The 23,637-nt window shown below is 41.5% G+C and overlaps 1 protein-coding gene across 2 annotated transcripts in view; it reads left to right on the forward strand.

Annotated features, from left to right (window-relative positions):
- The first annotated feature begins 479 nt into the window (after positions 1 to 479).
- Positions 480 to 23,637, forward strand: part of LTK (leukocyte receptor tyrosine kinase) — a 96,810-nt gene continuing 73,652 nt past the window's right edge. For both annotated transcript variants that reach the window (XM_062635748.1, XM_062635749.1), the window contains exon 1: positions 480 to 683. In XM_062635748.1, the coding sequence (XP_062491732.1) occupies positions 485 to 683 (199 nt within the window). In that variant the 5' untranslated portion in view covers positions 480 to 484. The remainder of the gene's footprint in view (positions 684 to 23,637) is intronic.

Raw genomic sequence — 23,637 nt, forward strand, 5'->3', positions numbered from 1 at the left:
AAATGATGAAAGAGCAGATGCACAAGCTTGCAGGCAGAGTACCTACGCCTTACTGTGTTGCAGGTCCCTGTTGCAAGTCACACCAACTGAGACTGTTTTACTCAGGAGTTAAGTGGCTTTAAGTGAAGTTAAGGAAAGAAAGGCTGTGCCTAGGCTGTATAAATAGGTCTGATTTCTCTTTCAGGACAGTCAGTGAAAGGACTTCCAGGCCAAAGGAACCTTCTCTATCATCTTAAATACAAGCTGAGTTTGGTCCAGGCAGCGTGTTTCATGTGTCATTGAGGCAGCTGCAAGAGAAGACTGAGAAGCAGGAACAGCCCAGTAAGATGCTGAATTCAGCTTTTCCTAGTGAATACTAATGCCTAAAAAATTTATAAATGGATGCGTTCATGTCTGAAGCAACTGCGCTGTGGATTTGCTGGTCGTGCAGGAGCGGCATGCAAAAAGGGAGGAGGAGGAGGGAGGGAGGGTGGCTCTAGGACCCATGCGAGCCTTCCTGAGCAGGAGGTGGGAATTCTCTTCCAAGGCAGCAGGAGCCCGAGCCCAGCCTCAGAGCTCCTGCGGAGCCCGCAGGAAGCGCTGGGCACGTCCCCTCCGGAGCCGCGCACCCGGCTGGGACCTGCCCGCACCCCGCAGAGCCATGAACCGGCTCCCACGGCTGCTGTTGTGGATCACCACCGTGGGTAAGTAACTTCTTCCCCATCTCCTGGTGCAAACTCCCTGTTATGCCAAGGGATTCAGACTTACTGTGTTGCCCCTTTCTTTTTAATTTAAAACCCGTAAAGCATGATTTTCAAAACAGTGGGGAAAAAAAGAAGGGGGAGAAAGTACTGGCATGAAACGTATATAAAGTGGGTGACATGTGGGAAGGTAAATCATGATGGGTATTGATTCTAAGTAAATTTTGTTAAGTGTAATGAATAGCTGATCCATAGTTTTAGAAAGGCTGCTGCTGACTGAGGCTTCTAGGCTGGAAGCAGGCACTGTCATTGTAAAAGGGTTCAGCATGAAATTGACAGCTATACCCCAGGATCATTTTGCTTCTCTGATTACTGGACTGCTTTCTCTGGGACTATTTTGGAGAGGTGAGTCAAAGTCATGTTTCAGGAGCAGTGAAGGTTGCTTGCAGGAAAAGGTGTAACTTGGAGATGATGCTTTGTCTAAGGAGAGACATGAGGGAGCCAGGTAAAGGGAGAAGAATATATTGGTACTGTGAAAGATGGAGTTATGAGCTCCCACCAAGAAAGTGATGCTCAGGCTGTTTTGAAAGGAATCTTTGTGCTGCTCTGCATGTCGTTGTCAGCTTTGGTTCTAAAATGCAGCAAGAGGAAGGAGATAACAGTAGGAAATAAGGAGGGAGATGTCAGGAGGGGAAAGCAGCAGTAATAGGAGAGAAGTTGGGAAGCAGCAGCATGCACACAACCAGTGATGGGAGAAGAGGATACGAGTGGGACATATTTCCTGTATGTGCACAGTGGCAAGCAAACTCATTATGAAGGTTAGGAGAGAAAACCCTGTATCAGGACATGTCGAACTTCTCAGAGAGCAGAAGTTACAACAGTACGCCTACTGCTGAGATAAAAACATCATCTTGACCATTAGGCAAGGATCAGGAGACACTTCTGTATTTCTCAGTGTAACAAATCATATTACTTCCAGGCAGGAAAGGAGGTAAGGCAAAGAAGTTGTTGGGCACTACAACTAGCTCTTGCTAGTGCAGTGAAATTCTCTGTCTCTGGCTAAATGCTGAACCTGTGTATGTTTTCTTTTATATCAAGACCCACTAGGACACCAGTTTTTAAGCAGGTTTCATAATTTAGTTCTATTTACAATTGATTGCTAAACCATAGCACAGAGTTTTTGAATTCAGGCTTTTTCTGGCCTGTTATTCCTATTGGGAGGAGATTGTTTTACTGTTGAAGGGTCCCAGGGCAAATGTAGCCCATGCAAGCATTGCTTTGTCCCCTCACAGCCTCAGTTCTCATGGCATGCAGTCTTATCAAGAGCTGCTAAATATCACCTCAGTGTTTTTGCTGTAGTGACTTTCAACGTACAGGTGAGGTTAGCGTAAGGAGTAGTCATTATATTTGCTGTATCTCCAAGTCTGCAATTTGAAGCATGACTGTATTAGGGCAGAGATAAAAAAGGTGTGTTTTGGAGAGAGTAAGTCAAGAGCTAAATGAAAACAAACGTGCATTTTACAATCTCTGTCCAATCTTCTGCCAAAAATAATCTCAGTCACCCAGGGAGAGACTTGGATGCATGAGCATTTAACTGCATAGCTGCTGTCACAATCTTCACATGGGGGTTGCTCATCTCACTGGGATATTATGGTCAGCTCTCAGGCTCTGCAGTCAATTACTTTAAAAACCATTTGTGTGTCCAGTGAGGAAGCTTTTCTGGAGCATATTCTCAGAGTGGCTTTACATTTCCTTCTTTATTTGGAAAGCCCAAGGTGTTGGTGATGAGGGAATTTATAGGTCCACTTTTCTGTCTTTTGTTTTACTGGCTGACATATGCCTTCCTGATGAGCTGTATACTAAATGGATAATTTCAGAGTTCTTATCCACTGAAAAATTTTGGCACACTAAATAACTGGAGGACATCGGAATTCTTTTTGTGCAAAAATTAAGACTGAGAAAATTGAGAAAGTTGTAGAAAACAAGAGCAGCAAAAAAACCTTAGGAAAAGAACCCCAAACCCAACCACTCCACCACCAGGAAAGGACAGACGTGCATTGTTCAGTGTCGAAGCAACTTTACAGTCGTTCAGAGGCTGAAGTTGCACACTAGCCTCAGGTCTGAGGAGATGCTGGGAAGAAGGTGAAAAAAGCCACCAGATCAATGTGTGGGAGAATTTTCCTTTTATTTTAAGCACCAGTATTGCTTTATGGATGATGTTCCTTTGTTTACTTGAGCTTGGTGGAAGGGGTAGGTGAGTCCTTTTTTCCTCTATGAAAAGCTGGGTTGTGCTCGGCCAGATAGCATGCTCTTGCCTTTAGGCGTGAAGGGCAAACTAGCCGCAAAATTACAGCGCAACATACGTCCTGGGCAAACCTCAAACACCTTCCCAAAGTGCAGTCATGTTTATGCCATTGCTCAGAGTTTAGCTATTGAGTATAACCACAGTTCTTGAGATAATATTAGTAGAGGCATTTTGTCATGTCTTTCTTTACAGTCCTTTACAATACTTGTAGTGGAGCTGTCACAGAATAAGGTGTCTTATGTTTAGTTTCAGCTGAAGGACCAGTGATGGGTCTGGGTTTTGCTGAATACTTTCTAAGCTAGAGGGGCATAGGGTGGTTGATGGCAGGTTTAGGAGTGAGAAAGACAGCTTTCTGTTCTTTTGTGGAATAATATGTCAGTATGGCAATGGTGGATGCCCCATTCCTGGATGCTGTTTTGTCCTTGCATTCATCTAACAAACTCTTTTCAGAAGCCTTGAGGATTTTTTTCATCTCCCTGGGTTTGTCAGAATTGAGCTGCCCTGTTTTATAAACTCAGTTTAAGCTGGTTTAAGTTCAATCAGTCCACACATGCATGAAGCTGATTATATAGGACTGCAGTATCTCATTTTGTTCTTAATATAAATCAGCACATCTGTCTCACTGAGACAAACCCATATTACTTTGGTGTACCCCTTTGTCTGTCTAGAGGAGAGCATGCCAGGAATGGAAGGGATGGAGCCCTATGTTCTCTTTCTTCTGTTCATTCAAGAACTTCTCTCTTACTTAGTTCTTCTTGTGCCTACCTCTGCTCTGTTAAAGTAGCACACATATACAGTAGTGTGCTCCTTAAATAGTTCCAACAAGGACAGCACTAAATGAACCTTTAAATCTGCCTGAAGAGTTAGGTCCATGGTTCCTTACTGTGTGAATGGCATCATATCTACAGATACTGTGCCCTATGGCACTGTGACTGTAGCTGAAAGTCAGTGGAAAAGGATAGGATAGATATATCACAATCCTGCAGTAAGGAAGCACATGCAGACAAACAGTAGGGATCTGTAAACCACATCAAGAGGGAGGGCTAAGGTGGAAGAAGAGGAAATCAAGTAGTGGAGCCATGTGCACTGTCACTTTAGAGATGAAGACAATGTCTTGTGATCAGTCCTCAGGGAAATGCATCTTGCTGTCAGTGTTACATAGCTGCACAGTTTCTAATTAGTCCATAAGATCAAAGTTGGAGAAGAGGATGCCCCACTCAGATGCTCAAAAGCATTCCTCTCCCACACTCCAGAGCTTTCAACACATACACAGCAGTGTCCCTGTCTTCACCCTGCTTGTATGTGGTGGGGAACGCACTGCCTGTGCTGGTGTGCAGAACTGCATCTGGTGTCTGTGACTACAGTGGAGAGAAATCCTCATCTTGAATTAATTGTAGTGAAAAATGCTGCTGTGGTGACACTTCAGAAAGAAGGGGTCTAGGTTTTGAGCTGTTACGTGTGGAGGCTGGGTTTGTGCGTGCAGTGGTCAATTCGTATTAAGACATTTAAATCAGTCTAAGTGTTGAATTTTTTTAATTCAAACTTTTGCTTAGAGAAGTTTTTTATCTGAAAATCTTAAAGCTTTGTTTAAAAATCCTAAACCATGCTCAGTTTTGGCATGAAATATTATAGTTCAGCTCCCTGAAATGTGCTGGTCTTTGCAATTGTATAAAACTTCTGAAAAGATGTTCAGGTTTTTATTTGGTTTGGGGATTTTTTTTTGTGTTTTTCATTCTTATTATTCTGTGTGTTTTCTGTTTGTTTGTTTTGAATTTATTTGGGCTTACCAGTAACTTGGAAAATCCTGTATTAAGGCCACTCAGTTACATTGTCAGACCACATACCGATTTGTACCTAGATTTGTGCAAGCAGGTCCTCAGGCTGGTGTTCATTACTGCACATCTACACGGTGGCTGGAACTGTTGTTTATAGCTTGGTATCAGGTAAAATTCCTCAGGAATAAAGGAAACATAATCTGAACTTCTGCAAAGCTTTAGTAAAAGCAGAAGCACAAAGCAGCTGCTGAGAGGAGAGGCAGGTGGGCTCTTTCCAGAAACAAATGGAGAGGAAGGAATCTATGGGATTCACAGTTAATGCAAATTGATGGACCTGTATAGGAACACAGTTACAGCAGTGCATCATCTTGCCTTCTGTATCTGGAGACTTTTATCTGAGACTCTTAGGAGTAAGCATGATTTCTGTATCGAATGCTTAAATCAGAGAAGGAAAATAATGACATTAATTATGTTAATTAATTGGATCAGGCTTCTAGTCTTTTCCTGTCTCTCAGCATCAGTCCTTCCTCTTACAATTCCTCTTCCTCCCATTCCATTATAATTGCTCCCTGCTTCTCTCCTCTCCTGGTGTGTAACAAACCCAGTGCTTTGATGTGGCCTACAGTGAGCCGGACAGGGTGTGCACAAAGATGCAACCCATAGCAGGTAGGATAGCAGGTCAGCTTGGAAAAGAGGTGACCTCTGGCTGGTCTGAGTGAATAGGGAGAACCAAGACCTCTGGTGAGAGTGGTGACAGATCACACCAGTGGGTTATATGCGCCCAGGAGGAACTTCAGCACCATTAGGGGTTGGAGGGGCTATGCCAGGGGAACACCAGGCTCTTGTCTTTTATGCCACATGTGCGAGAGGGGAGCTCAGGGTGCAAGACCTTTACAACTGAGTGAATGGGGCATCAGGCCCTCCCTGGGTCTCTGCACTGCCTAAAGGACTACAGCTCCCCAGCGAGTGACAGGGTGTCACTGAAGCATATTGCCTCCCTCAAGTGTGCTGTTTCTAAGAGCTTCTCTCAAGGTGGTGTACCTCCAGATTGCAGCTTCTTCCAGTGTGTTTGCTACCAGCTCAACAGGGCCCATCAGGAGTAATGAAAACAGAGAGAAATGACATAAAAAGAAAAAGAAATCACCTTCCAGTCTTCCTCAACTAGAAAAAGCAACTCTGCTGTAAGTACAGAGGAAATAAAGAACTCAGAATTCCAGTAAGATGCTTATTCACAGACAAGGTTTTATCTTTTTAGGAGTTGCAGGTTGGTTTTCTATACATCCCCCTTAACATAAAGCTGGCTGGCAAACACAAAACATTACACAGATCTTTACAAGCTTGTCTTCCACTTGTTGGTGAAAAACTTAAGGTTTCTAACTGGCTTTATATTTACTTCAGGCAATTGGACTGCATGATTGCTGTGGGTCCCTTCCAACTGAACTATTCTATTCTATAGAATGAAAATGGCACTGAGGTTACAAAACCAGAGGAGACACCTATTAACATAGCAGGCTCATGAGAGTTAAAGGTAGTCAAGAATGAGACTGAAGTATAGAACTGAAAGCTGAAGTCTTTCCAAAAAGCACAGATCTATCCTTGCAACTCAGCTTAACATTTGCCCTATCTAATGGGAGAACCATGTCTGTTAATAAGACATCACAGATTTTCAGCTAATCGGTATCTGAAATCCCATGAGCTTTGGCATATCAGCCAAGAATGATGCATTTATTCATGCATTTCTGTTGCTCACTTAGGGTGGGGTTTTTTTTCCCAGTCTGTAGCACAGCATATGTTTGAGGGATAAACAGCCAAACTTTCTGGGATAGAGCATCCACATTTCTCTCCTGTGTCTATGGAGATACATATTTATATATTAAAAATATAGGAGTGATAATGTAACTGAGTGAGAAACACATTAGAAAGTGGCATGAAGTGAGGTAATGGTGTTTTAGTACACAGAATAAAGTCCACCTGCTCCTGCACTGTCATGGTGAAGAGTTTTTGTGCTATGAGCCAAACAAACCCCAAATTGGAACTTTTTTCCCCACCTTGAATCAGAACTGACCCAATAACGGCAGTCTTATTAGAACCTCTGGTTCAGTCAGAGTTTGCTGTTATCTTGCTTGCCACAGCAGAAAGTCCACTGGCTTGGAAGCAGTCTCAAACTGTGGTGGGCTTCTGAACAGTTTGTATTCAGCTTCTGCTTCCCCAAGGGACCCTGATAAGTGCCTGCTTCCTCCTTGCAATGTAGAGCTGATTTGAGTGGCTGTGTGGCTCTGAACAAGAGCTTTTCCTACATGCTGAGGTGAACTCTGAGCGCTTGAGCATTTCCTCCCCTTTGTAGCTTTGCCTCACAATCTCTGTTCCATTTTCCTGGCACTAAGAAGGCAGGAAGAAACTGTGGGAATACATGGCGAGGATGGGAGATGGCCAGAGCTGGGCAGAGGAGCAGGATGGAGGAGAGCTCATACTCTCTTTTCCAGTGGAGACTATGAGCCCAGACAGTGTGGTTTTGGATTACCAAAACAAGGGTTAGCAGCTGTCAGCCTGAACCTGAGCAACCTCAGGCAAAGCTGAATTCAAACTGAAACTGAACTGAACTTTGCTTCACTGGAGAGTTCGTTTGGCAGTTTTGCAGACCCTGGTGCCTTGACTAGTATTTTAGACAGTATAAGGAGCATGGATGATTATGCTCACACCCTTCTAATACGTTAAATGTCCCAATTTTGTCAGATTTTCTGTTTCTGTTGTTATATTTAACTGCAGTTTCAATTTTCCAAGTGTCTGCTATTTATAATTTCTTTTTCCTTCTGAGCTCTGAGTGATTAATATGTATTTGCTAATTTGCCTTCAGCAAATAGAGGCATAGCAAAACATGATCGCTTGAAATTTCCTTGGTCTTGAACATGTTTTTAGAGCTTGCTCTATGGCATTTTGATGCGTGCTGTGCTGGAGTTCAGATCTCTTTACATGAGTAACACTCATTCACAACGGGAGCATTTTCTGTGTTTACAGTCACTACAGGAGCCCAAATAGTATTTAAAACCTCCGAAAGAAGCTGTCTTTAACCCCATGCAGGCTAACAGTTCAGCCTAGATTTTAATGCTACCCTGGGCTTTATGAGTATTACAAGCCCTGATAGCATAGTCATTGCAGAACACTGTCACCAAGTATTTGTTCAACTGTCCTGAAGTCCACATTCTTCCTGGCCCTTCAAGATCTATCGGGTTCTTAGGTTAAACTTTCCCAGAGTTTAACAGACTGTGTCAGTCTGTTGCAATCCTAGAGAAGAAATTTGAAAGTCAGTAATGTAACCCTTGTGTATTAATTATAAGCAAAATGAGATGAATAAACCAAACTGGCTTTCATTTAGTTATTTCAAAAGGGCTTTAATCTAGCTATTCGGGTGGGTATAAAAATGAAAGACTTGAGCAGATCTAGCTCTTTTCCCCTCATCCAGAGCTGGGCTGGACTGGTCTGACTAGACACAAGCATTTAACCTTCACTCTAAAAGCTCTTTTCATAGCTGATAAATTTTGGATAGGGTGTAGCTTTTTTTATTTCTTCCTTCCCAAACATTGTATATTGTTTGGGAATACTGTAATTCCCAAATATTGTTTTCCTCTCATGTGTGTCTTCCTGCATATATATGCATAAAAAACAATGAAAGTTGTTTTGTTGTTTTTTTTTTCCTGATGGAGAATAACTATTATTTCACTTATTATAGGACCTGAAAAGATACAGAAAAAAGTCTTTGCTTTAAACATTGTGTCTTCCACACATTCCTCAGTGGAAGCAGTTACCCAAAACTGTGCAATGGTCAGGGTTTGCTTGTGATTTTTTTGTGGTAATATTTTAATTATGTATTTAATATATAGGTTACCATTTTGCAGGGTTTATGTGGGGTGTGACTGTACAGGCTATCAGCTCTGGTAAATCTTGCTAATAGTTTAAATTAAGCTTCAGCAGAATTGGCATTCATTGCAGTACCAGAGTATGTGTGGAGTAGGCTAGAGAAGTTATTTCATTACTGACAGAAATTGCTTTGTGGCTGCAAGGATGAGGATTGACAAGCAACAGCCCAGTTAATAATGGTGGTGACATTCTTCTACCGAGAATGGTGCGAGGTGCCTTGTGTCAAGTAAATGCAGAACTTCAGATGTAGAAGGGCTGATTCTTCTGCTGGATTTCTTCGGACTCCTGAGATCAAGTGAACATGAAGAAGGTTAACATTCAGGTGATGTTTACTTCAGCTCTCCTGCACTCATGCCCACCTTGACCTCACCTGCTAACCCCCAAAGAGTAGCACGGTCTCAGCTGTCAGTAGGGATGCTTTGAAATTATCTAGGTTAAAAGGCAGCTTTCTTTTTTGTAATTAATTTAATGGTCCAGCTCTAGTGTGACCCTATACAGCTTGTGTGGGTACAACTGAGGAGATGGTGCTGACCAAAGACAAGAAGGGAGTCAATCTCTCAGTATGGCCAGAGGAAGAGGAGATGGGGAAGGGATTATTTAGGAAGCCCTCAAGGTGTTGGGGCTTTCTTTTCTGAATCTCTCCCCCCACTCACTGAAATAAGTGTCCTGTGAAACTAACCTATTAGATATCTGAACTTAGACTACATGAACGCACCCTTATATAGCTTAGTCTGCTTTCCACTCTCTTGCAAGGAAGCAAGTGCTTGATGTCAGCCTTGTATGCTACATGTCAGTGAGCCGACAACCTCCGTATGAAATGTACCACTGTGAAAATAGAAAAACATTGTTAGCCCATTGCGAAGGACACAGCCTGCTGCCATTCACAAGGGTCACACAACTGGGAGTTACAACCTTCCCTCTAGGGCCTCTCCCCACTGCACCCAAGAAAGCTTGCGTTTCTTTCTTATTAGATTTTAGGGGAAAACAGCACGTCATGCCCGGGGTGAGGGGTGTTCCTCCGGGAGCGGGGAAGGGGAGAGCCCCGGTGCCACTGTTGAAAACTCACTGGGAAACAACATGACTGGGTTTAAACCACGACAGCTCTCTAGTTCTGTTTATGACAATTTCTTATTTTTAGACCTTGTGACTTTTTGGCATCCTGTCATCAAAATGGTTTTATGGGACAAAATTCAACTAGCAGTCTGATTCCTATCATTGATGCTACAGTGCTGAGGAATAAGAGGTACACAGTGTTGCTGTGTAGTCTCCAAGTCTCCCCTTCAGACAAAATAGTCTGTCTTCAGCTTTGACCCATACCACTTACAGACTGTTCTGAAACAGTTTGGGATAGGACTGAATGGGTTCTGAGGATGGAGAGCTGGGGTTTACATTTATCATCTAAAAGGGAAACAGTAAAATAGTTTTGGGCCCAGGCTTGAATTTTATACCCAAGATATTTTATAAGTTCTAGCATGAGTTTTATAGGTATATATTTTTTATATATATTAATATATATTACAAATAGTATATATATTTTTATATATTTTATTAACATTATATATTTTTATTTTATATATATATATATAAAGGTCAGCTGCATTTAAGAATGCTCTTAAGCATATCATAGAATCATAGAATCGTTAGGGTTGGAAAAGACCTTAAGATCATCGAGTTCCAACCCCCCTGCCATAGGCAGGGACACCTCACACTAAACCATGTCACCCAAGGCCTCGTCCAACCTGGTCTTGAGCACTGCCAGGGATGGAGCATTCACAACCTCCCTGGGCAACCTATTCCAGTGCTTCAGCACCCTAACAGGAAAGAATTTCCTCCTTATATCCAGTCTAAACTTCCCCTGTTTAAGTTTTAAACAGTCCTTTTATTCTGGGTGAGAATAAGGCTGGTGAGAACTGACAGCTGAAAGTACCTTAGTCTTTCTGAACTCGGTAAAGGGTAAATGTATAGCAAGCTCCATTTTCTGGTACCTAAACTCTCCAAAGTTTCACATCCCAAGATAGGGTTAAAAATCATCAAATTAAACCAAACATATTTATGAGCCATCTGGTTTCTGAGTCTTTCCAATTTGTGTTTGCTATCCTGGGTAACTATTAAACAATTTTTGTTGCTGTAATTTTCATGTCATTACATGGGTCCAGAAACTGCATGTTTAAGAAAACACTGCAGAGAACTGAATTCGAGTAGAATTATTAGAGACTGAATTCAGAGTAGAATTATAAGCCCTGGCAGCACTGGAAAGATTTGTCATTCTTTCAGTCATCCTAACACACTACTAAAGATGAATGTACAGAATAAATCCTGTTTTCTTTTTAATGTGACTTTAAATTTGAGTTAGGCAAAGTGAACTTTAAGGTTGTATTATCTAGTTCTTTTCAATATGGTAAGGGGAGTCAGTTCCTAGGGCTGGTTTCCAGTTCTGTCACAAGCTTTCTGTATGATCTGAGGAAGGCTACTTAGTCTTGGTGCCTTAATCTTTGTTCTGTTTTAGCTATTTTATCTCCCTTATTCAGATGTGGTGGGACATAAATCAGTGTGTTTAGTTCCTTGAAATAGGTTCAGTGCACATTATTATTTTTATTTTTTGGCTTTTTTTTTTAATGAAACACCAGTAGAAACTATAACTCGATTTCAGTGGAAATATAAATATGTTGCTTTGAAAAAATAAAGGTTATTCTTTCACACTGAATGTTGGGTTACTGATAAGAGCTTTCTAATGGCATTGGCTTTTCCATTGGTGAAGGGGAAAAAGAGTGTTCTCCTTAAAGGTGTGCATTTGTATTGCTTTTCCATAATGTACCCTTATCTGCTTCTGAGAAGGCATGGCACCAATGAATAGATGTAAAATTTCCTCTTGTTTGTCTGGTGACATGATTGATATTCTTCATGCCAGCTCAGTCATTTGTGACAGTCAATTTTCAGAGTACAGTTTCACCTGTGGAAAAAAGAGAGAAGACAATATAGCCATAATTGGTGGTGTTGAGTTTCTAGGTGCAACCAAATGCTGGTGCTATTCGAAAGTAGCACCTTTTGTGAATGCTAACTGAAGTACAGTAATCAGCTTCTCTTTCTCCATCTCCCTCATCTTTTTGACAGAGTTGTATGCCGAACATCATCAGTTTTATGAAGTCAAATTTGTTTTTACAGGTCTTGGAAACTTTCTGGCAATTTTGCCTGCTGCGCAAAGTTGTTGCATCTCATCAGCCCTACTGCTGCATCTTGCTTTTTCTCCTGTATCTCTTGGTATCTCTTACACACAGTGGGTAGGAGTACCTTGCAGGTTGAGGTCAGTGAACGGTGCACTGGTCTAGGTCTTGTTAGAAGTACTTAGCTTGTTTCTCTGCTTCTGCTACTCACACATAGCATGAGCTTTAAAATAATGCAAAGCAATCACTTGGTGTCTCTATGCCTTTGGTTTCAAAGCCCAGATTCTCACATGCATGAAGAGGAAGAAATAAGTGTATACAATAAATAAAGCACACAAGCTGAGTGTGCTTTGGAGGCGAGCATTGCTTACAGCAGCAGAGAACACTAGCCATGACGCAAGGAAGACATTTAAAATCTTGGCTGCCAAACTGCTAAATACCCTGCTTAAATTTGTGCTCAGTTTTTCATTCCACCTTCTTATCCTCCTCTGAGTGTTTGTTTGATTGCTTTCCTCTTCTGGAGGCCAGCTGGCACTGAGAGGCTCAGCTGTTAAGAAGCCCATTTGGGAGCCTCTGCTGGCACTGGCAGATTCCACATGCTGCTGGATCCCTTCCTGGCAAAGTTGTGGTCTGTACCTTGGAAGCTGGCAACAATTTCTAGCTGAGACTGTGAGGAAGATGTTTGAAAGATGTTTGCCGCTGGACCTGACAGGGCTGTGCTGGGGCAATGATTGTACAGGTAGGTGTTTGTTCAACTTCACTGGCATGGTAACTGCATCTCTTCTTCAGAGACACAGGCCCGGGCACTGTACTGTGTGCCCTTGGTGTGTTGATGTTAAGTGACAGCAGTGGCCAGAACTGCTCTCAAATGCAGGCCTCCTCCCTCACAGAGCTCTATCAATGAATTCTGCCTTACTACTATGCTGGGAACTGAACTGGCTTTCCAACATGCATCAGAGTAAGTTTAAAGCCTAGTCTTGCTCTGAGTAGGAGATGGTAAAGTAGGAATTCAGTGCCCCACGAGTAACTACGGTTTACCCAGTCCTCTATATCACAAAATATTGTGGTATAGAAGGATAAAATAACAGATCCTAGCTTGGATACTTCAGGTGTGGTTAGGGCACTGTGGCAGGTTACATGGCTCTCTTTTTCTTAATACAAGATGAAACTACTTTTTGTCAAAGCCATTCTTTGGTGGAGGGCAGTGCGCATAGAATCATAGAATTATAGAATCATTTAGGTTGGAAAAGATCTCTAAGATCATTTAGTCCAACTAACACTGCCAAGTCAACCACTAAACCATGTCCCTGAGTGCATCTACATGTCTTGAATACCTCCAGAGATGGTGACTTAACCACTTCCCTGGGCAGCCTGTTCCAGTGCTTGACAACCCTTTTGGTGAAGATTTTTCCTAACATTCAATCTAAACCTCACCTGGTGCAGCTTGAGGCCATTTCCTCTTTTCCTATCACTTGTTACTTGGGAGAAGAGACCAACCCCCATCTCGCTACATCCTCCTTTCAGGTAGTTGTAGAGAGTGATAAGGTCTCCCTGAACCTCCTTTCCTCCTTTCCCCTCAGCTGCTCCTCGTAAGACTTGTGCTCTATACCCTTCACCAGCTTTGGTGCTCTTCTTTGGACATGTTCCGGCACCTCAGTGTGTTTCTTGTATTGAAATGCTTCAACATCTGCTTCCAAAATAATATACTACCCACATTGCCTGTGCAGTTCCCTCAGAGTGCATATGTTGTGTGTGCTCTGTCACATTTTCTCATTACTATAGGCAAAGAGGAGTTCATCCTCTGCTTGCAAAGAAGCAGTAGCTTTTATTGACCAGGCAGCTGGCTGTTGTGGTGATAGGCATTCTCGGCAGTGCTTGGGACAATTCTGATATTTACAGCATCATTTTCAACTTCCTGGTGCAGAGGAGTTGGGGCTTCCTCAAGGGGGGGCTGGCACAGAAAGGACATTTTGAGTGCAGTTCCGTGCGAGCTCTGGAAGAAGTTCTGCTGAGCACTGATGGGAGACTGAAACGACACCAATGATTTTTCCAAATTACTCTCTCCTCCCTGCCCTGGAACAATATCCAGTAGAGTCTCAGGTGGGCGGTGGGAGCTCTTGGCAATCATATATTGAAAAGAACAGTACTACTCAAATGCGTATTTAGTCTTTTCCTGTGGATAATAATCTGCTAATTACAGCTACAGTTTCAGGCTGTTTACAGCTGAAAAGGTAAAATGAGATGCTGGATGAGCAGTCCAAGCATGATCTCAGTGTACAGAAACTGTGGCAGTTGTGCTGCATTTGGTGATCGAAACAAGTCAAGGAACTCATGCTTGGTCTGGTAGCTCCTTCCTCGATGTCAGAAGAGTGTGAACTGAAAGTGTAGGAATTGTGTAGAATTCAAGAGCCTTTCAGGCAGTGCTTGTATTAAGTGTTAAAAGCTACATGCCACTGTGAGGCATTTTGTCACTTTGCAAGCTGCCTTATATGAGGGACTCCACATTGATGTACCGCACTGGGGGCAGAGTCAGGTTTGCTTTAGGTCTTGTCATGATTCCAGCTTTTATTGGGGGCCAACAGAGAAGAAAACTGCACGAGCTCTTGACCTCATGATGTTTGTTTTCTTCATTGTACTGGCTTATGCGTACTGGCTGCGTTCTTGGAGCAAAGAACTGAGGCTGTCTGCTGTTCAACTTAGCTTGCTCATTTGAGGGCTGAGGGATAGAAACCTTGTTTTTCTGCCTTGTGTGGTCAGATCTGGAGTGACCCCTTGCCAGCAAAAAACCACCATCTGCAGGCCAACGGTAGTCAGGCAGTGGTATGTAGGGAGACACTACTGGGATATGTAGTCTCTGTCATAATTCTCTGATAAAGGCCTGGGTAAAACAAGTAATTACCGAAAGGAGTAGATGGTCTCATACCATTTCCTCACTGATCACTTCCAGAGAGTGCACTTCTCACGGTTCCAAAAGAGCTTAGTACTTCAGAACGTAAGTGGTGGTGAAACAGGTCTGGACTCCAGCAGCCACAGTGCTTCACGAATTCATTCTAATAGAAGATGGTTTTATTATCTCTTGAACAAAATTAAGAGCTTTCCTTGAGATATCCAGAGAATTAAACATTCATGTGTTCTGTTTGTTTGCACCCAGTGTTTTTGTGTGCTTGTTTCTCATGCATACAGACACTTTCCAGATATATTCAGAAACGTATCCAGTTGCGTTTCCCTACTGCCTGCAAATGAAATGGCTCAGGACTGATGGGAGGGATTGTCCCCAGTCATTTTCTTTCAGGCACTATTTTGTTCATTAGTGTTTAATCCATTTATCCATGGTCTGAAAGGAAATTAGAAGTTTTCCCAAGAATCTTTTCTTTGCAGACACTCCTTCTGGTTTCTTCTGCTTTAATGTCCTTGCACTGGTTTTACACTGGGGCAGTGTTTTTGTGTGATGTTTTCATCTTCAGCATGAAGCTTATGACAGGCTGAAACGTCTTTGAAAGGAATGTATGAAAGAGGCTGCCTTGTCATAAAATGGATAAGGTCAGTGCTGGTATGGTTTAGCTATCAGTTGTCTGGGTTTTCTACTACTCATTTCCTTCTGTAAAGCTGCCTGAATATAAGGGCTGGGGGATATTTTCAAAGCACAGTTTGTGGGTGTTAAGAATATCAGAATAGCCACGATAGTGTTGGCTGTGCCAGAGCACTATGGTAATTAATAAGGTTGTCAAACCCGGAAGCTCATCCTTGCAAGTAATGAGAGACAGTTATTTGAAGCTCTCTACCCTGGCAGGAAAGAAATTCCTAATTTCACCATTTCTATTTTGGCACGGATCCCAAAGGGGTCCTTTAAAGGAAAGGAAGGGCTCTTTATATTTAAGGACTTCCTCTCAGAAGTAAAATAAAAGCCTTCATATGGAATAGCTACTTTCCAGCTGGGAAGTGTGGTATAGTAGCCTAAAGATCTCTCTAAACCACGCTTCACACTGTAAACCATCACACCTTACTCTCTTGGACGCCAAAAATAACATGAAAAGCCAAGGTAATGAAGTATCCTTCCAGTCATAGTCATTCTCTGCAACATGATTGATTGTCTTCTGTTTTATGTGTTCTGAGAACAGGGGCGTAATTGCCAGTTTCTTCTATGTTTCTTCACTGGAGATGAAAATAGTGAAAAAACTGAAATGCAGGTGACCACTCTTCTGTCTACAAAGTCAGTTTCCTACCAAAAGCAAACTGGTACAATTCATAAATCTTAGTTGTGTTGATTTAAGCCGTGAGCAAAAACTGTGTTGTGCTTTTTTCCACACAAAGGTGATATTTTTGGATCCAAACCTGAAGTTCAGATCTTGGCATGAACAACAGAAGCGTCTTTGAAAATAAAGAAACAATTTGCCGAACAGCCATAAGGTAGTCTAAGTCATCCCTGACTTTTAGTCCTTTCAGGAAGTTCTGGGTACTAGGGCTCCCCCTCCCACTGAGAATCTGTTACAGAAAGTGTATTGCTCAGAACAGTAATCCAAGTTACAGTTTGAAAAAAAGGTTCTGCACCTCTTACACTGTGCTGGCTGTGAGTGAAGGTATTCATACTGGAAAGACATCTCTCAGGTGGCAAATACTTCGAACAGTGTGAACAAGCTTAATCCTCATCCTTTCATAAGAGAAATGTGCAGATTTTAGGAGAACATCCAGACTCACCTTCCTCTAAAAGCTTGGCTGTTGTGCTATTCTGAAACAGTGAGCAATGAAAATATCACTCTTTTTAATGTTCAGCATACCATCAGGGCTCCATACTTATTAAATTGTCTTGTTATTAAGAAGACTTGATATTGGTGCTGTCATTTGAGTTAGCATCCTAGCCTTCTCTGCACAGATTGATTTCCTGATATCTTACCTTTTTTTTCCCCTTGAGGTCTCTGATAGTTCACGTTTTTTCTTTCTAACTGAGCTTTCACCAGCCTCATACATACTGTATCCTAGAAATTGCCTTTTTTGCCATGCAACTGTGGCCTGTCAGGCCTCCTTGACAAAGCACATCAACTGTCATTTCACAAAAAGTGGGATCAATTTTGTTTGACCTGTTGAGAACCTCTTTGTCACTGCTGTCCTTCTCTGGGTCACACTTTCCCTCTGGCTGAGACCCTTTCTTTGCATTCCTGATTTCTCCCTCCTCAATCTGGAAATGGTGCCTACCTGCTCTAGCAGTGTCATTGCCTTCAGTTCTGCCTGCACTGCTGTTTGGTGTCTGAAGTTACTTTGTACTTTGGTGCTTTGATAGCTGCTGCCCCTCGCCATTGCTCCCCTTAGCCTGTTTTGTAGCCATGCACAGTCTTGTGCACAGCGTACCTGGGACCACAACAAGCAGCATGGTTTCAGAAAGCTTGTGTATCCTGGCATTTTGCTTTTTTAGCTCTCCTGGGCATATCTTTTTTCCCTCTGGGTTGCAGCCCACCATGTCCATGGGGAGCAGTCTGAATACTTTGATTTCTGCTCTCCACTTCTAAAAGGATGTATTGTGATAGCACAAAGCAACCAACTAGTAGGTCCCCCTCATCTTTATGTCTCTGTTGTCTTTTGGTTATTGGTTTCTTGTCTATCTAGTTATCTGTTGCTTTTGGAATATCTTTCTCTAATTCTCCCTTGCAGTTAATCTGTGGCATTTAGGACTAATGTGGCATGGTCTGCAATTTATATGCTGTGCTTTTTTTTTCCTGTCAGTTGTGTTAGACCATGCAAAATATTCCTCCAATTTCTTCATTAGAATTTGTGTAAATCTCTAGAGAGAGGCTGGAGTAGCAGCCCACAGTGCTAAGATGATTTCTGTCAGTAAAAGTAAAGAAAATCCATCTTGACTTGTCCAAGCGTTGAGTTGGGATTTAAAGAGATTGTGAATTGTCCACATTTGGCAGTTGTAGTGTTTGAGTGTCTTACATTGTTCCATTTGCATATTTAATTAAATACACGTCTGTGTTTATATGTATACACACAAAATTGGAAAATCAGTTCTTCTTATTACACTTCAAACATCTCTCTCTCCTCTTTCACACTTTTCAACCTTTCCTTTTCATTCTCCTTTCAATTCATAGATTTGGGTTTAGTCATAGCTTACCTTGCAGGATTCCTTCAGAAATCAATAGATGTCTGATCTAGGGGGTCTCTATTCTACTTTTCAGCTTATGTACATGTGTTTAGCATTTGCTTCTTTATGTCTGTTTGCTAGTTGTCGTGACTGGGTTTCATGATCCTGGTTTGTCTCTTCCTTGACTTAATTTCCATCCCCTTTGCTATATTCAATAAGCAGGAATGTCCTGGGCATTTGGTGGTTAGGGGTCAGTGCAGACTAACTGGAAACACTTTTCACTGCACTTAGCCTAGGGATCTACCAAGTCATAGTTCAGTAGATGTTATAAGCTTTTTTGTCTTGCAGGTTTGCTAATTCCTTTGCTGGAGGCTGTGCCAGTGCTGATAAAACTCTGCATTTCCCGGGGCTGCATATAGAAAGCTATTTTTAACTTCAAATTACTTCCTAGACATCCATTTCCTCAGAAACCATTCTCTTTATGCCATGTGACTGCCGGACAGGGTCTGGTCCTTCATCTGCATCTTTCATCTTCAGGATAATTCTTCAAAGTTACTAGTTGATGACAATGTTCTCCATACCATAATATAAACATCCTCCCCCTCTTCCATGACCTGATTTAATTTTTTTTTCTTGTGGGGGAGGAGATGGCATGGAGGAAAAGAATAGGATGTGACCCTGAAGACCTTACAGAAAACACCAAAGAATGAGCAGGATAAAAAATGTTCTGTTCTCTTTTTACAGATGGTAGCTTGGCCACTAACAGAACAAACCCCATGTAACACAGAGTGTTGGTAGTGCACTTGGGAATTTAATCCAGGGTCTTGATCATAAAGAATGCAAAGGATACTGCCAGAAGATTAGGTTTTCATCTTGTACTTTTCTCCAACCTAATTTAGCCACTAAAGGGCTGATCCAGACAGCAGTCTTTTACTGCCATGTCAGAGATATTTTAGCACGGGTAAGAGGTACAAATTGAACTCATCACAAACCAATTCACTGTGTGGCATTTACAATAGGAACTCTTCATCAGGGATCATAGTGATAGGACAAGGAGGATTGGACTCAAACGGGAAGTTCAGGTTAGATGTAAGGAAGAAGTTATTTACTGTGAGGATGGTGAGGCACTGAACAGGCTGCCCAAAGAAGTGGTAAATGCTCCATCCCTGGCAGTGTTCAAGGCCAGATTAGACAGTGTTGGGCAACATGGTCTAGTGTGAGGTGTCCCTGCCCATGACAGGGGGTTGGAATTGGATGACCTTAAGGTCCTTTCCAACCCTAACTATTCTATGATTCTATGATTAATAGGTTAGCAGTTTAAGCGAGTCTTCTAGACTCTTCTGTAATGTTTTTTTCTCTCTGTTTACCAGCTTAGATTTAACACCTAAGTACTAGGTGTCTGAGGTCATAAATCTTACTTTTATATATTTACCAGCCAATTTATGGTAAGAAATAGTTTAATCTCTTAAAAATACTCTTGTGCATCCTACCTTTTCACAACTTATGCCTATGAAAACTAAACTCTACCATGGAGCAATTGGAATCTTTCCTTCTGGAAAGGAGTTTGGCAAATGCTGAGAAGAGGCTTGTGGCGCTACTCCCTTATTTTCCTGGCGGTATTGAAGAGAAATTGTAGAGGATGGAATCTTCCATGCTGCTCCATATAGCTGCCAGTGTGCTGGTGGTAGGCATACTGCTAGATGAAGTTTACCAAAACATTCCTGTATTCATAGTTTCATATGAAAATATAATTTTACAAAGATGGCCCTTTCTGACAGAGGAAAACACCAAGACCACAAGTTCTGATACAACTGCATAAATCTGATCCATTAACTGGAAAGCTAAATTTAACATTTAAGTACTTGTAATGTAATTGAAAAGCAGGATGAAGCAAGTTGCTGTGAAAAATAGGCTGGGCACTAGAAGGCAAGTTAGCTGTTTGTAAGGTTGGTATGAGTTGCATTTCCCTCATATTAGAATAAATGGCACACTTATTAATAAGCTGTGCCTGGCACAGACTGTAAACAACAGTACGCAAATGTCAGTGATCAGATGAGATTGTTGCAAATATGACGGCAAAGAGTTCTCTCAAAAAAACAGGAAAGAGAAAATGCCAAGGTTGTATGTTTCTGAAATCTGCTTTCCATGAGCAGATCTAGAAGGTCCTTGTCAAAGTATATCAGTTCATTGTTCTTCTCTATTATATGCAAAGCAGCTGAATATCACTATGAAAGCTAGGAGCTTGCTGCCCTAACACTTCCTGGTCTAGTCCCTGGAGACCTAGCGTGTTCTTTAATATCCGTACCATGCAAAGGGTTGTAAAGAAGGTAATACTAACAAATAAACTAATGAATGCCATTAACAAGAAAAATCCATGAAGGAAGGATGGATTTGTTTTCATAAAGATTTAGCCCAAAAGATCTCAGAAGTGATTTTCTGCTGTGCTTTGGAAAGCTGATGGAGAAAGTCCTTGTTGACAGAAAGTCACCAGCTGCAGGTGTGGTTTTAAACTGCTGGGTTTGTTGCAAATTTCCTATGTTGGAAGACTGAAAAGAGTTCATGAGCTGTAGGAAATGTTCAGGTGGACAATGCCATTCTTGTCTCCAAAGAACAGGGTTGTTTTAAGACAATTTTTCATTCTGTGAGGCATTGTCTTTTTAATTGTATTCCTGCTTTTAACTAACCAATTGTAATAAAATTTCCCTGTTATTTTCACAAGAACCTAACCAGGACCCAGCACATCTTTTGGGTTCTGTTTTACCTATTTAAAACATGAAGAAAGCACTCACTTTCTTTTCATACTGAGATGCTTTCAGCATAATGAGACTTCCTAACGTGAGTGCTATAGCAGGGGTACCACCAACCAGTTTGTTAAGGACTTCTGGGTTGAAGCTGTATAGAGCTCTTGATTTTTAGATTGTTTATGCCTGCAGAGGCAGTGCTGTCACATTCTTCTGTGTCATACATGTGCTGTGGTGTTTGTTTTGATTTTTTTTTTGTAAATACAGAAATTACTATTAATGGAACAATTTGCTTATTCAGCATCATTATTGAGAACCTTATCATTTCTATTTAGTAAATGGCTGTGTCTTTATTCCCTCTTTTACTATGTGCAACCTAATACCAAGCTGTGTGCATTCAGATCTTGGAGGACTGAGGTAGCATTGTGGAAGGATGCATACAGTGGTGTCACCGATTCATTTCTTTTTTTCTCTAAAGCCTATCCTTCCTATGCAGTTTTATAATCGCATAGCAGCTTTCCTCATATCCTAAGGGTTCTGGAAGGGTGTGTACCCAGGAGGTTATTACACAGACAGATACACTAGTTGCTGGTTCACTGGATATCTGTTAATAATTTGATACTTGTAACCTGGCTGAATGACCTCAGATTCTCTTTCTTCTCTGTATTAGAGAACATCCGTTCACTTCTTTTATTTCTGTACTGTGGTTATTTTATTACTCGTCTATACCCTTGTGGTTATCTGATATATATCACTGTCATACGACAGTAAAAGCATCAACCATGACTTCTTAAAATCAGTTGAGGAAGTTTTTTGCATACATCAGCAGAGAAAAGGGTGAGAGCTTAATAAAAAAGGTTGGTGGATTTGACAGATAGTGCATACAGCTGCTGCATATGTGACCAAATAGATGCTGGAGTTGTGTCAGCCAGAGGTGCATCAGAACACCAGGCGTCTGATCACTACAAGCTGTGCTACATGAAAATGAATGTTAAGTCTTGGTTGATGTGAAGAGGGTGAATGCTGAATTCTGCTCTGCAGCTTTGCCCCCAAGAAAGCTTTAAAGTGTCTGGGAATGGTTAGACAGCACTCATAATACTTTGTGACAGCAATATTGCAAAAACAGATGACAGCTGAATTAGCAGAAAGACCTTAAAAGGAGGAGGCAACAGCGCAATGCAAGTTAAGATCTAAGCATGTTCATCCATAGGTTACCATAATCAAAATTCCATAAAGAAGGAGTTCAGACATCACAGGAAAGCTTTGATGTGACTAATTAAAGAAAAACTCAAGTGATCTGCTTAATATTTTTTTACAAAACCTGTGGAATGGAGTGATTTTGAAATTAGTGGAAAGCATGGTATGGATGATAGGGTTGAAACTATTTACTTCTCCATGAGGATAGGTTCTTTAAGCATTGACAACAGCAAAGTAAGATAGTGACCAGACTGAGAAAAGAAAACTTGACAGAACAGCTACTTGGTAGGAGTTTGTGGATAGAAATCACGTAGCAGTAAACGCTCCAAATGTGGGTTACAGATACTGCAGCAGCATCTACACTTTGAATAATGAACATGACATTGCAAAAGTACTTGCTAAGAGTACAGATCGTAACTTTTCTTAAACACATGCTTGAAAACAGATAAGCTATTAAATAATGAAGGGGTTAACCTGACTTTGAATTGTGGTGGTTGAAAGGGAATTAGGCTGCTGAGGCTAATGAGGAGTGTCCCATCCTCTCCTTTTCTACCCCCAGGCCTTCATCTCCATCCCAAAATTAATTCTGTGTCAGAATGATGGAAACAAGGAGTTTAAGTAGCAGACTTGGAAGTAACTTTCTTCCCAGTAGTGCCCATCCCTGGGTACATAGCACTATAAGAAATACAAAGTGATCCAGTACAGAAGTTTAAGAGAGTACTTTATGCAACTGGCCACATTTCCAAGTATAAAAATATAATTTTGATTACTGCTATTAAGTTGCTGAATATTTAATGACAGTACATGGGCAATGGTGTGAAAATACGATAGAGCGCGCAATCAGAATTCTCATCTCTTAGCTTCAGCGCCCGACGTATTATTGAGGAAAGATGGAAAATTCTAACTTTTATTCAGTGTAGCTGTTACCATTATAAGTAAATATCAAGATTAAGTATTAGGTAGCCAATTCAGGAAGGTACATGAAATTCCTAGCAGTGTTAGCCCATACTGGGTGTTAGTCTACTTGAAATAAACAGGAAAGATTTCCTTTTATTAGCTGCTATTCCAGTTTATTTGCAACTGAATTGGAATAACTCCTATCCAAATGCATCTGGGTAAACTTTAATTTTCATAAATTAAATGTACTCACACCGAAAAACTTGAGGGCAGAATTTATTCTCATGTAATTCAAATGAGGCTTTCTCTGCTTCCCTTGTTTTCTCAAGTGCAGTGCTAGGACAGTAGTTAAGAGGTTTGTCAACATGCATATGGGTTTTTTTGGGGGGGGATGTTTTGTTTATTTTCAGAACTGCTAGTAGAATGTAGTTTGGGTAAGGAACAGAAAGCAATGATTCAGCTGTGATTTACAGCTATGAAGATTCTGGCATCCTTTTAAATGAAGTTGATACTGCCTATAATGTCCAGTCATTACCCAAGAGAAAGAAGGAATGGAGCGTCCTTGACATTGTCTCCTGTTCACCCCAGCTGAGTCATGTTTTTGAACATTCCCTGCTGCTGCTTGCACCACGGGCTCTTACGACAGCATCACTGCCATTAGGATTCTCTGTGGTGATACAGGGAAGATCTTGAAAGGCAAATGCCTAAGTACTGTGGTTTTGTTATTTTTAAATGCATCTAAAAACTCTGGGTAGGTAGCAAAATGCATGACTCTTACAAGAGAATTAGACCACCCTGGCTATTTTGAGGATGCCGAAGTCAGTTAACTGTCCTTGGATATCTGAGGTAACACCGTCCCCAAATCCCTGAGTGGAAGTCCATCCCAGTCC

The sequence above is a fragment of the Pezoporus occidentalis genome, unplaced genomic scaffold (genome assembly GCF_034315485.1).
Source record: "Pezoporus occidentalis ecotype Australia unplaced genomic scaffold, CSIRO_AGI_Poc_V1 ctg46, whole genome shotgun sequence".
In the NCBI taxonomy this organism is placed as follows: domain Eukaryota; kingdom Metazoa; phylum Chordata; class Aves; order Psittaciformes; family Psittacidae; genus Pezoporus; species Pezoporus occidentalis.